This window comes from Rosa rugosa, chromosome 2 (genome assembly GCF_958449725.1).
Source record: "Rosa rugosa chromosome 2, drRosRugo1.1, whole genome shotgun sequence".
NCBI lineage: Eukaryota > Viridiplantae > Streptophyta > Magnoliopsida > Rosales > Rosaceae > Rosa > Rosa rugosa.
The window spans coordinates 57,214,919-57,227,397 of NC_084821.1; the positions used below are offsets into that span (position 1 = coordinate 57,214,919).

The window sequence follows — 12,479 nt, forward strand, 5'->3', positions numbered from 1 at the left end:
AATTCGTTATTTAAATTCCTCACTTCAATTTCCACCAAAATAGGTGTCATTTACGAATTCCTTTGCAGTATTCAATTTTTATTTCCAAAACAAGACTTTTTTTCTATTTTATCTTTATATTTGTTTTAAAATTTCTTAATTTATTACACATTTAAAATCCTAAATAGATGCAACCAAACAATAGAAATTGCAATTAATGGAATTTTAGATTGATGGAGTTAAAGATTCCATCATTTACAAATTCCTACGGATTTTATAATTTTCTCATCCAAACACACCGTTATATTCATAACCTTGATACACAAGCTGGGCTATTCCCGGTTCGCTCGCCGTTACTAAGGGAATCCTTGTAAGTTTCTTTTCCTCCGCTTATTGATATGCTTAAATTCAACGGGTAACCCTGCCTGACCTGGGGTCGCGTTGAAAGCATCGACAAATCGACACGCATTGTTTATGAAAGCACTCGATCAACACGCACGCACGACAAGAAACCAAGGTTTGACAACCACCGATTGTCGTGGCGTTAGCATAATCCAAGCAGAGGATCCTAGTTTGATATACATCTCTTTTTGACCATCTGTGAAGTGCTTGTGAAGCAATGAGTGCACTATCAAAATCTTATCACTCAGATTAAAAGCAAATATCATGACATTCTACATTCAAGGCTAGAAAATAGCAAAACTTGAACATCTAGATCTCAATATATGGGTACCAAAGCATATGGAAAGAGAGCTGATGGGTACGATAATTGGACCCAAGCAAATTCTTCTTTATAAGCACTATCAATATCCATCAACATCTTATCACTGGGATCAAAACAAAGGGTATGACATTCGTCATTCAAGGATAAAAAAAAAAAAAACAAACAGTAGCAAAAAGTTAATATCTATATCTCATCTCTGGGTACCAAAGCATCTGGGTAGAGAGCTAAGAAATTTGGACCCAAGCAAATTCTTCTTTGTACGCCACACTGGCATCACAAGAGGCTTCACATGTATACACAACAATTGTAGCCCAATCAAGAGAGTCTGCATCATTCTTCACATGAAAGTAATATAGCAACTGAGGCAAAATCTGAAGCCAACACAATAAACATGATTAAAAATTTGTTTTTTATGGCATCCATGAAGGTGAAAGAAACAAAGTAGCAAAAACTTTTCTTCCAGGCTTGAATCATAATAAAGGAGATTGAGAGCAGATTGATGATTCAATACCTGAAATTCAAAACACAATGGACCATCACAATAATGGCATTTAGGAATGTCAGCCTTTGATGGTCGGCCGCTAGTCAGGGGCCATAGGGGTTTAGCACCAGAACTCCTACAATACCTGCAATATTGAAACAAAAAAGAAATCGGTCCATAATCTTTAAAATAAGATAGGCTATTGTGTTTTGATCACTCAAGGAAAAGAATGCTAGAATCACCTTAATACTTGTTCAGGGGCCAGGTCTATTCGCTCTTGAAATGAGGCCCAGCTCTTTTTGTCACCATCACCCTTTCCATTACAGGGACATAAACATGTAAGGTTCTCATCATTACCAAATGACTTATCTTCTATGACGAACAAATAAGATGTCCAAATCAAACTTAACATTCATTTCTAACAATAGCATATATATTGATTATGAGTGATTAATCTAGTACCGCGAAATTGTCTGCTATCGACATCAATCCATCGTCCATCTGGTTCCTAGAGACCATGGAGTTAGCATTCACATTATCATCAGGCATCTGTGTGTCATAAGCACTTTCAAACTCCTGTATGATCTTGTATTCAGGCCATAAAGCTTTGCTTGCAACTGGTGGCAATTGAAAAACAGAATAGAGGTTCTTAGAGAAGTCGTTTATCAAGGACATTAGTAAGACTTAAAAAATGTGTCAATTTTATCAACAAGGAATCCTCAGTGCATTCAACTTCCCTACTAAGAAGAAACAAAAAAAAAAAAAAAAAAAAAACTTGTACTTGCCTTTCTGGACTACAGAAGAAGCGTTTTCAGCGGTAGCAGAGCTACCTTCAACCAACTGAGAACTTATCCTCATACGCTGACAGTCAGATTCATGACCGGAGCGGGAATGCTTGACCTACAAATCACAGAATAAGTTGGGCTACTTTAGGGATGACTCTTGCTCTTTTGGGGAGCAGGGGGAGAGAAACATAACAAAAACCCAAATACATTCAATTACCCAATGTTTCTCTGAGCAATAAAGTGTTTGTCTGCAACCAGTACAGCGTTTAATCCCTTTCCAGGTACCACACCAATTGCAGAGTGCAGCTGGACAATCAGAGGCCAAAGACCATCAATAGAACCTTTACATTGGTATAACATTTGAAATACGTGAAAAGTGCATGATTTATAATCGGAGGTGAATGTATTCAAGCAAGGATGAATAAGGTAATACAATCTAGCACAAAGGCTACCAACTATGAATATGAAGTAAAACTAAATGCTACCTCTAGCCAATGGAGGCTCAGTACCCTTCTTTGGGGGCTCACTTGGGTAGAAAGGATTATCACGAGGTAATTGGCAGCGGAAAACCTTCACACTTTTGAAATGCATTGCAAAATCAGGAACAGAAAGCACAAATCCTTTTGTCATAGACTTTATACAAAATAGGGAAGAATAATACCTTCTAGAAGGGTTTTCCCGATGGCATTTCCATTGCTCATGTTGATCTCGACGAAGACACGCCATTGACGTACACATAAAAACAAACAATGTTCGATGAAATGTGGATGGCTTCTCCTCTGGTGCATACACCTACCAACCAAGTAACTATTTATCACAACCTAATTGGCATTTCAAAAAACAAAGGATAATATTAAAAGGAAAAGTTTATACCAATGACATTTAAGTATCACCTGAAGCATAAATTGCAAAGGTTCACCGCATAGGTCACAAAGACAAGATCTTCCGGATGGCAAATTTTCTGGATCCAACCAAGCCTGCATGGAAAAGAAGCAACACCATATTAAGGGCTCATTTTGCAAGTAAATAGAAATTTAAGGGTTTAATAGCGTACAGGAACTCCTCCAGCCTTTGAAGGGAAGAAATGGCGTAGAAGAGAGCTGGCTTTCTTGGGCCTTTTCACAAAACCTAAAACCACAGAATCTCTTGCTTCTTCATCTTCTTCCTCTTCCTCCTCCTCATCATCTACAACAATTTCTTCTTTCTGTTGTAGTTCTTCTTCATCACTCTCATCATCCAGTGAGGTGATTCGAAGACCCTTAAGCTCTTCTGTTCCGTCACCTCTCAGACCACCCTCCATTTCCCTTTAGCAACTAAGAGCTCAAAAAATGGTGTCTGTATTCTTATCTGAAATATCAATAATTCGCCGAGAGATTTAGATACAACTGAATGCTGAATGATAATACATATTTCAATAAATTCCCAACACCAACAATCTGACATCACAGGAAAGTCCAGGAAACCCAAGTTTTAGACAAATCACAAATCTCGAAGCTTTACCATAAAAAATAAATTCACAGAACTCCCACAGATAAACTATCATGCAAAAGCATACAGACCAACAGCACAGAACAACTACACAAATTTTGCTTCTTTTTTAATTTTGTTTTTGTTTCTGACCAAGAACCAAAGAAAGACAACTTCTTTTTACTCTTACCATCCTGAAAAACCATGGCATTTCTGCACTACGAACCACAACCAGGTAGAACAATCCTATGGCTCCAAATTAACCATCAATAATACATCAAGCAAATTTATCAAAACATACATGATATCATTACAACCCAGAGCAAAATTAGAACACAAATACCCAATTACGCATTGATTCATTAAACCCTAAACCCTAACAGAGTGTGGAGGAGAGAGAAAGTTACCTGAAGAAATCGGCAGCTGGAGAGTGCTGAGTTCACAGGAGAGAGACCGGCGCGTGCTGTTTTGTGCAAGAGCTTTTTTTTTTTTTGTTTTTTTCAGAACCAAAACGACGTCGTTGGAAGTTTCTAAAACCCTAAAAAGGTCCAAAAACTAATAAAACCTTCGCTGACCGTCTCTACTGAAATTTGGTTACTCTGTCGCGGTGAGCTCCCTTCCCATTTTCCAATAAAGGCCTGCGATTTCGTCACCGTCTCCGGCGCCGGCACCGGCCCTTTTCTCATCTCTCTGTCTTCGTTAATCGGAAACTCAAGGTAACTGATCTCTTTCTCCTCAAAGATTAGATCTTTTGAGATTCGTGTACTTAACTAGATCAAATTCCGGCGGAATGTGATATATGATTGCCTAATCAGGATGTTTGGATTGGTTGAATTACTAATTACTGCAGTGAATTATGTGTTGGTGAAAGTCCTGAAGTGTTGTAGTCAGTGACTCAAAAGAAGCTTTTTGAGACTTGAGAGTGTGTTTAGTGTTCTGGTTATACATTTGTTGTGAAGAATATGCTAAATTTTCTTGGGTAGGTTAGTGACTTGTGCATTTCTTGTTGACAACTTGGTGGCTTTAGTTTCGTTTATAAGCGTAATTGGTTGTAAAATCGAAAATGCGGTGATGAAATTTGTGAGAGAATACTTTGAGAATACCATTTTTGAAGCTCTGCTTTGCTTCAGAAACATTGCAGACCTGCAAACTGCAGAGAGATTCTGTGACCTGGTGTGAGTTGTAGAGTGCTAGGGATTGGAGCTCTCATTTCTTTGGACAGACCATGTTGAGACTCAACTGTGATTTGGTTTAAGAGTACTTCTTTAGATGAATTCTTTGATTCTTGAGACATTAGTGGAGTTTTGGTGATGTAGGCGTGCTCTCATCTGTTTTTACTTTATTTAGACTGCTGCCATTTCCATAGCACTTCTGATTTGGAGTTTGAGCACATGCATTATGTGGGTTTTCTATTAAGGTCTTATTTCTATTTGCTTAGATGTTTTTGAGAACAGTGATTACAGCAGCCTAATGTGCGAATAGTATAGGTCAACTTTGCTTGAATTATTTCGTAGCTTGACTCTCACAGTTTGTGTGGTTGTGTGTATCAGAGAATGACGAAGTTAAGGAAGCTGAACCGAACCACGGCTCATCGCATATCCATGCTGAGGACGATGGTGTCGCAGTTGGTGAAGCACGAGCGCATTGAAACCACGGTTGCCAAGGCAAAAGAGGTTCGACGTCAGGCTGATAGAATGGTGCAGCTTGGAAAAGATGGTTCACTCTGTGCAGCGAGGCGTGCTGCTGCTTTTGTGCGTGGGGATGATGTAATTCACAAGCTATTTACAGAACTGGCCTATCGATACAAAGATCGGGTAGGTGGATATACAAGACTGCTTCGGACACGTATACGAGTTGGTGATGCTGCACCCATGGCCTATATTGAGTTCATTGACAGAGAAAATGAGCTCAGAGAATCAAAACCACCGGCCCCTCAACCACCACCACCAAGAGTTCCCTTGGATCCTTGGGCAAGATCCAAGCTCTGCAAGCAGTTTGCACCCCCTAAAGAAGATAAAAACAAGAGCTCCGAGTTTTGATCTCTTTGAGATTTTATACTCGTTATTTTGTGAGAGAAGGTTTCCATTTTCTTGTGATTATTCTCATGCAAGTCTCTGGGTTTTTTTATTCAAAGAACTATATGTATCTCACTGTTGTAGCAGTATGATCTAAATAATAGTCCAAAGTCCGAGTTCTAGTGTTATGTACTCGGGTTTTCTCAATGAGAATAGTGATGTCTGAATCAACGTTGTTTCTTCTAACAAAAATTTAGTCAGTCATTCTGTTTCTATGTTGGTAATATCTTCACTCTCGATAGATGTTGATTTAAAGTTGAACCATTGCTATACTAAATTACTAAGCCTTTTTGCAGAGTTGATGGTATTCTTTGTTTAACTAAGAATCTACGAGACTTTCTTTCAAAAAAAAAAAAAGAATCTACGAGACTACGAACATCACAAAGTGTTGCATTTTCCATAATTCTGATGTCGGCGTCAGGCCCTACACTCTGTGAGTGTGTGTTTCTCGTAGGGCGGGTATTATTTCCTAATGCCCTCTTCAGCTCATCGAATTTTGCCAGTAATTCTGCCACTTGATTCTGGGTTGCTTCCTTCTCTTTCCGCTCCTTCTCACGTTCTCTATTGGTGTGTGGGAAGGCCAGTGCCAATTCTAGCTTGGCCTGGGTTGTCTTCCACTGCATAGTGGAGTAGAGCGATGTCTATGGTTATGGCTTGATGCTGATTGTCAGCGTTAAGTAGTGTTTCGAACTCTAATGCGCGCGCTATGGCACTAGAGGATGACGGGTTGTTTTGACTGATTGACTACACCTTTCTCATTGTCGTTCGTCGTGGTAGTAATGAGTGAGTGATCTTTAGCTCAGGATTTCCACAGACGGTGTCAATGTTAATGCTCAAGATTCAAAGGTAGTCTGATCTCATTAATGCAGACGTGGGTCCGGAGTCTTAGATGATTTAGTGAAGGTAAGCGTCAATATCATCTGTCAAATGAAATACACTAACGTCAAAAGGGAGACCGTGGTTGGCGGTCTTAGCTTCTCCAATATCTAAGTCAGTCAATGTACTTATGTTGACATGATAACGTTAGATAGGTAATAAATGTGTATTTAATGAGGAAAGAGGAGTGGACCTTTTATAGGTTGAGGGAGGAGTAAACTCCATTTGGTTTTTGATGTGGGACTGATAGAGATCAGTTATGTGTTTTCTGAGACTTCTGTGAGGTCGTCTTGACGCAATGCGTGGCGGCGCGTCAAGGCCGATTTTGGCCTGAGTTTAAGCTCAGGCGAAAGCTCATCTGCTGGTGTTTCCAGGGGTTATATATCTGCTGAGGTTTGAACATGTTGAGGTAGCCTCAAGTCTTAGCTGATTATGCTTGACAATGCCATGTATATACAACGGTGATTGGTTACTGGGTTCAAATTTAGAATCAGCAGCCATAAGTGGAATGGTTCTTGCAAATCATGTAAGTAGCTCTTCAACTTTTATTCATAAGAGTTGTGACTGTGAATTTCATTGGAATATATCAGCAGTTTCTCTTTACAAAACATGAAAAACTGATCTTTGACTCTTTAGTTGGAGCTGAAACGTGAAGCACAGAGAAAATTACTACAAAGGAAAGCAAAGAAGAAGAAAGAGAACAATTGAGGGAGGCATAGAAAAGAAAGATGATCATTAAAGCAATGGAGTTCAGATTGTTAGCTTAAATTAATCATTATAAATGGGAGTCAAAACAGATTTTGATCCTAAAATTTATTTGTTATTGATGTTAGAATTAACATGGACTTGTCACACATTAACATATAGTAAATTGATAATTAGCTTAATGTCAAAACTAGTTCAACATGGACACAAACTGTAAATCAGTACTAATAACTTAATGAAGCAGTGTATCAATTAATTAAGGATAGTAATCCATTACTTAGTCTATAAGAAAGGCTATAAGATTTTGATACATTAAGAATCTAACTAGGAAACCTAATCCTATAAGGAATGCTTTAATGGAAAGCTTCTTGAGGGTTAAGTCACCTATATAAATAAGATGAATTGGTCCCTGTTACCACCACGTTTTAGCATAAGTTCTGTCCATTGAGAAGCTAGTTGGTAAGTACCAGAAGGCCATATTCAGTGATCATTGTTGTGCAGCTGCAGAGATGGAATCCATGCCAGTAATCGCTGAAGGTAAGTCTTGATCCTTTTGTGCATATGTTGTGAGCATGTATATGATTTTTACAATTGGTATCAGAGCATAGGCTCACAAATATGAATTAAGTTTTGCTTGGCATGAAAATCGTTTTAGGGTTTTGCAAAACAAACACAAAAAAAAGAAAGAGGGTTTTTGCTTTACGCGTCAAGTAACTGATCAGGTAACTGACCAAGTAACTGGTCAGGTACCTGATCAAGGTAAGTTATTTAATCTAGGCTCAGTCACAGCACGTGGACTATCCAAGCCCAAACCCGACCAAAACATGAAGAACAGGAGACCATTGTATCATAACGGTCAGTTTTGATCAAGATGAAGGTTTGGGACTGGATTCGAAAACCCGCGAGATGTTTTCATCTCGGGAGGGGATTCAAAACCCCAATTGCTGTGAATCAAGAAGCCAATAGAGTCGATTGCTGCATCTAGACAATGAATTCACGCTTCCGTTGAGATTTTTTGCAGCAAATTGGGGAAAAAGCAAAATCAGGTTTTTCTGTGAATATTGTTTTTGTTTCATAGCATAATTGTTAAGTTTTTGATTGTGCTCAAGAACCCTAGTAGCATTCCCGGCGTGCGTTAGGCTAGAGTAGATGGTGACCGGATGAAATTTACAATTTCTTGATTGTTCTGTGGTTTCTTGGAATCGAAACAATTTAGATTGTGCTTGAATATGCATGATGAATTGATTGCTTATATGGTATTGTATCTGTGATTGTGTAAAATTGTATGATGAACAAAAATCCCCCAGAAATTGTTTACACATTATTAAAGTTGACAGATACAAGAGCTTAATTTTCTTACAAGGATGAATCTGGATAGAATGTAAAGTAAAAGAGCTCATATGTTTTGTGGTTTTCTGTTGACATAAGTGATTATGATGCACAAAGCATCTTTCATTGATGTTGGTAGAAAACACTGATCAGGTATCTGGCCAAGTAACTGATCAAGTAAATGTACCTGATCGAGTAACAAAACTGAAATTGTGTTTTGTGTTTTAAAACTATGCTTCAGTTTATCTTCCAAAGAAGTGGTCAAGTGTGGTTTTAGAATGCAAGACAGCAGTATGCATGCTTTATGAAGATATATTTGGATACTTGGAAATTTTTCTTCTGTCTAAAGATGTGGATGAATCTCCTTGATAACATATTTTGATTAAGCATGGCATATTGATAAAGAACTCCAGGATATTAAGTTTCTGCTCAAAAGTGATGCTTAATATTGTTTTTGTTATGGACTGACATGAATGCAAGTATGGATTGTTTAGGTTTTTTGTATGTTCTTGTTTTGGTTGCTAAAAGCATAATAAAACACAGAAAACTTAAAGTTATTTTCTTTACAAATTGAGAACTCACATGAATTTTGTTTTGCTCCTTAGGTAACTCTTACGTGAACTTGAATAGTGTCTTGATGTTAACTGGAACCAACTATAGAGCTTGGCTAGACTCTGTGGAAAATTATATGGGAATGCATGAGAACATAGACTATTGCTTTATTGAGGATAAGCCTGAAGAGTTGAATGAAGAGGATAAGCCTGAAGAGTTGAATGAAAAGAGCACCAAGAAAGATACTGACCTTTACAAGAAGTGGCATAGATCCAATAGAATGGCTAAGAACCTCATTCGTACATCTATGTCTAAGACTGTCAGGGGAAGTATAGAAGAGCCTGAGCTAGCATAAGATTTTTTGGAACTCATAGGTGCTAAGTTTAAAGAAAGTGAAAGAGCAGAAGCAGCTAGGCTAACCAAGGAGTTTCATGATTTGAAGTACATGGGTTCAGGGGGAGTTAGAGAGCATATCATGAAGATGATCAATATAAATGGCAGACTCAGGGAGCTATTGATGGGGGTTAGGGATGAACAGGTGGTGCCACTACTACAGAAAATGAATCACACGACACCTCCCATACGACGTAACACTGTTTTCCGTGGTGTGAATAATTTCTCATTATTCAGACGACGGTTGTAAAATTTCCGCCTTCTAATATGAATTCAACCAACGGGTGTTTTTCATGCTGAAATTATGAATTGCTTCAGAAGACGTTTATAAATGGAAGCGTGGTGTGAGGTTAAATTGTCATAGAGGCAGCAAGTTTCGCACCAATTGGCACCAGTTAAATTTCCTCAGCATGTAGTGTTTATATATATGACGGTTACTTTAAAACTGTGGTGTGAATCTATAGATTTGCAAGTCAAAACATGTTGACTGAAATTCCCTCCCATATTTCCCTCCATTGTCTCCCCCCAAATTTAGTTCCCTCTCAGAGGCAATATGAGGAGGCAAAATTGAAAATTTTGAAGTGGCATTCAGACAACATATATGTAAAAAACCATGGTCTGATGTCTTGATACAACTAATTAATGACTTATCTGCCCGTGTGTCCTAGCTAGACAAAATAGCATCCATTCAGACAAAATTATTATTAGAACACTTAATGAAAAAAAATGTCTTCCCAAAACTAATGCTTAGATCTTGACATAGCATTGCCCCCAACTATACCTCGACACAGCATTGCCCCCAACTATACCTCGACATAGCGCCATTCACTCCACAAAAGCCCGACACATATAGCGCCTCCAAACCGCGACTCTCTCCAACTCACTCCATAGCTACCCCGGCCGACTCACTCCACAACCCTAAACCCTAAATCCACCGCCTCTGAAGGCCCGAATCTCTGGTGCGAAGCTTTCGAAGCCCTAAGTCGGAGATTTGTCTTCGAATCTGGTAAGCCCTAAAATTTTGGGGTTTCTGGTTTCTCGTCCTCTCATCCTTTTGATTTTACAAATCATGCTTTTGATTTCAGGTTCTTCACTTTTGATTTCAGCCTTTCAGGTGTTGATTTCGGGTTCTTCACAAAGCACTCTTTTGCTCTGGGGTTTTGACTAACTGGAGATTCTGATAAAGGTAAGTCGGAGATTTGTCTTCGAATCTGGTAAGCCCTAAAATTTGGGGGTTTCTGGTTTCTCTTCCTCTCATCCTTTTGATTTCACAAATCATGCTTTTGATTTCGGGTTCTTCACTTTTGATTTCAGGTGTTGATTTCGGGTTCTTCACAAAGCACTCTTTTGATTTGGGGTTTTGACGAACTGGAGATTCTGATAAAGGTATATATACCATCACTCTCATCTTTTCAAACTATATATGACATTTTCCGGCGTAGACTTTGAACAAATTGAGCTATATTGGTGAGTCAGAATGCTTTAAAAATTATTCTTCCATTCTACATTACGGAGTCGAAAATATATGTAATTGGTATGGTGTCAATGCAGGTGCAGCTAATGAAAGAATAGATAATGTGTTAGTCGATCTTATTGATTAGCGAGGGATGGTTCTTCTTTTTAAACCCCTTACATCTGATAAAATCAGATATGCTGTTGACATGCCACAGGTACCTTCAATTCATTTTTTGGCCATTTCTTTTGAAATAAACTTGAACTTCTTAGATCACATTGAGTTATAGATGGTTTATTTGTTTATCTATTCATTGTATCTGATGAACTCCGCATTGGCATTGACACCTACCAAAGGTGTGTGGAGTTTTTTTTTCCCGTTTCTTTTACTCAACATGGCAATACTCAATTTCTATTATGACTATGATGCTTGGGTGCATGAGTTTAGAAAACTTTCTTTCCTCAGCAATAATGCTAAGAGCAAACTGAAACCTTTAGAAACAATAACGGATGATCAACAACACTATAATATATTTACAATTGAGGCTGATTTGACTAACCCTTTTTTGTGTTTCATGGGGTTCACATGAAACTGATATTTCATTTACCATGTGTTTATACCTACACTAGCAAGCTAGTTCCCTTCATCACCAAGCATAAGTAACACCCTCTTTGGGACATCCACGAGCCATGGTGAGGCCCAACCGAGACTTGCATCTTGTAGCCCTATGTTCAAGTTACGCTACGGTATCCGGAAGTCGCAAATCCGCCGCCGGGAAGCCACCTTTCCGGCCTTGCCAAGTTGCCTCCGCAACTAGGCATTTCTACACTAGAATAGTTGTTTGCTTGTCCCACATCGAAAACCATGTAAAGGAGATGGCTTCCTTCACTTATAAAAGGAACTCTCCTCCCACTTAAACACCATTCATTCCACAACATCCCATTACATCTCTTGTAATCTTGTTAGGCCGCAATGCTCAACACACTAGTACAACATTCAAGTGGACGTAGTCTCCCGCTCATGCGGAGGCGAACCACTATACATCTCGTGTCAACTCTCTCTCTCTCTCTTTTACTTATCGTTAATTAGATCCCCACGGATCCAAACATTAACACCATGTCGAAAGATTTTGTCATAGTTTTTAGCTCTAGGAGTGTGATGCTTCTGCATGTTATTTGGTTTAAAATATTATTACGCGTCAAGTTCATTACTTGGACTCTTTAAGGTTATGTAAATTTTAATGTATAGTGCAATTTGACAGACAGCTCTTTGTATCATGTAGTATAAGTTTCATGAGCATGATCCCTAAATATCTATTTCATTCACAACTATATGACCGGGTCAGTTTTTTGGTTAACTGTTTTGGTAGTGGAATGATAGCAGTATGTGGAATATGTTTATTATGTTTGCTTATATGGAGGTGAATTGCTTGAATGCCATTTCTATTAGCAGATCAATCGTTTTGTTCATATAGATATGATATTTAAACCTTGACTACTCATTGGATGTCATAATTTCTCTATGCTTTTCCTTTATCTCAATTGTACATATCATTCTGTTTTTTGTCTATATCAGTTGATCTTCTGTGCTTATTCACTATCAATCCTATACTGTTACGATTTGCAGTGAATGCCAGATGCAATACATGTCACCAATTAAG

At 38.4% G+C, this 12,479-nt stretch overlaps 2 protein-coding genes and 1 long non-coding RNA gene across 3 annotated transcripts; 2 read left to right on the top strand and 1 right to left on the bottom strand.

Moving 5' to 3' along the window:
* Nucleotides 1-721: 721 nt before the first annotated feature.
* LOC133728701 (uncharacterized) lies at nucleotides 722-3,938 on the bottom strand. The gene is made up of 11 exons (XM_062156128.1): nucleotides 3,844-3,938; nucleotides 3,024-3,316; nucleotides 2,863-2,946; nucleotides 2,631-2,761; nucleotides 2,455-2,546; nucleotides 2,187-2,275; nucleotides 1,970-2,084; nucleotides 1,647-1,801; nucleotides 1,427-1,497; nucleotides 1,215-1,329; nucleotides 722-1,074 (listed from the first exon to the last, which is right to left on the bottom strand). The coding sequence occupies exons 2-11, from the start codon at nucleotides 3,267-3,269 to the stop codon at nucleotides 928-930; spliced, it is 1,245 nt and encodes a 414-aa protein (XP_062012112.1). The 5' UTR covers nucleotides 3,270-3,316; nucleotides 3,844-3,938; the 3' UTR covers nucleotides 722-927.
* Nucleotides 3,939-3,997: 59 nt separating this feature from the next.
* On the top strand, nucleotides 3,998-5,722 carry LOC133728702 (uncharacterized). The gene is made up of 2 exons (XM_062156129.1): nucleotides 3,998-4,152; nucleotides 4,987-5,722. The coding sequence occupies exon 2, from the start codon at nucleotides 4,990-4,992 to the stop codon at nucleotides 5,473-5,475; it is 486 nt and encodes a 161-aa protein (XP_062012113.1). The 5' UTR covers nucleotides 3,998-4,152; nucleotides 4,987-4,989; the 3' UTR covers nucleotides 5,476-5,722.
* Nucleotides 5,723-10,259: 4,537 nt separating this feature from the next.
* Nucleotides 10,260-11,414, top strand: LOC133728703 (uncharacterized). Its single transcript, XR_009855968.1, has 4 exons — nucleotides 10,260-10,372; nucleotides 10,473-10,552; nucleotides 10,681-10,752; nucleotides 10,918-11,414. It is a non-coding gene; the product is annotated as an uncharacterized LOC133728703 (long non-coding RNA).
* Nucleotides 11,415-12,479: the final 1,065 nt, after the last annotated feature.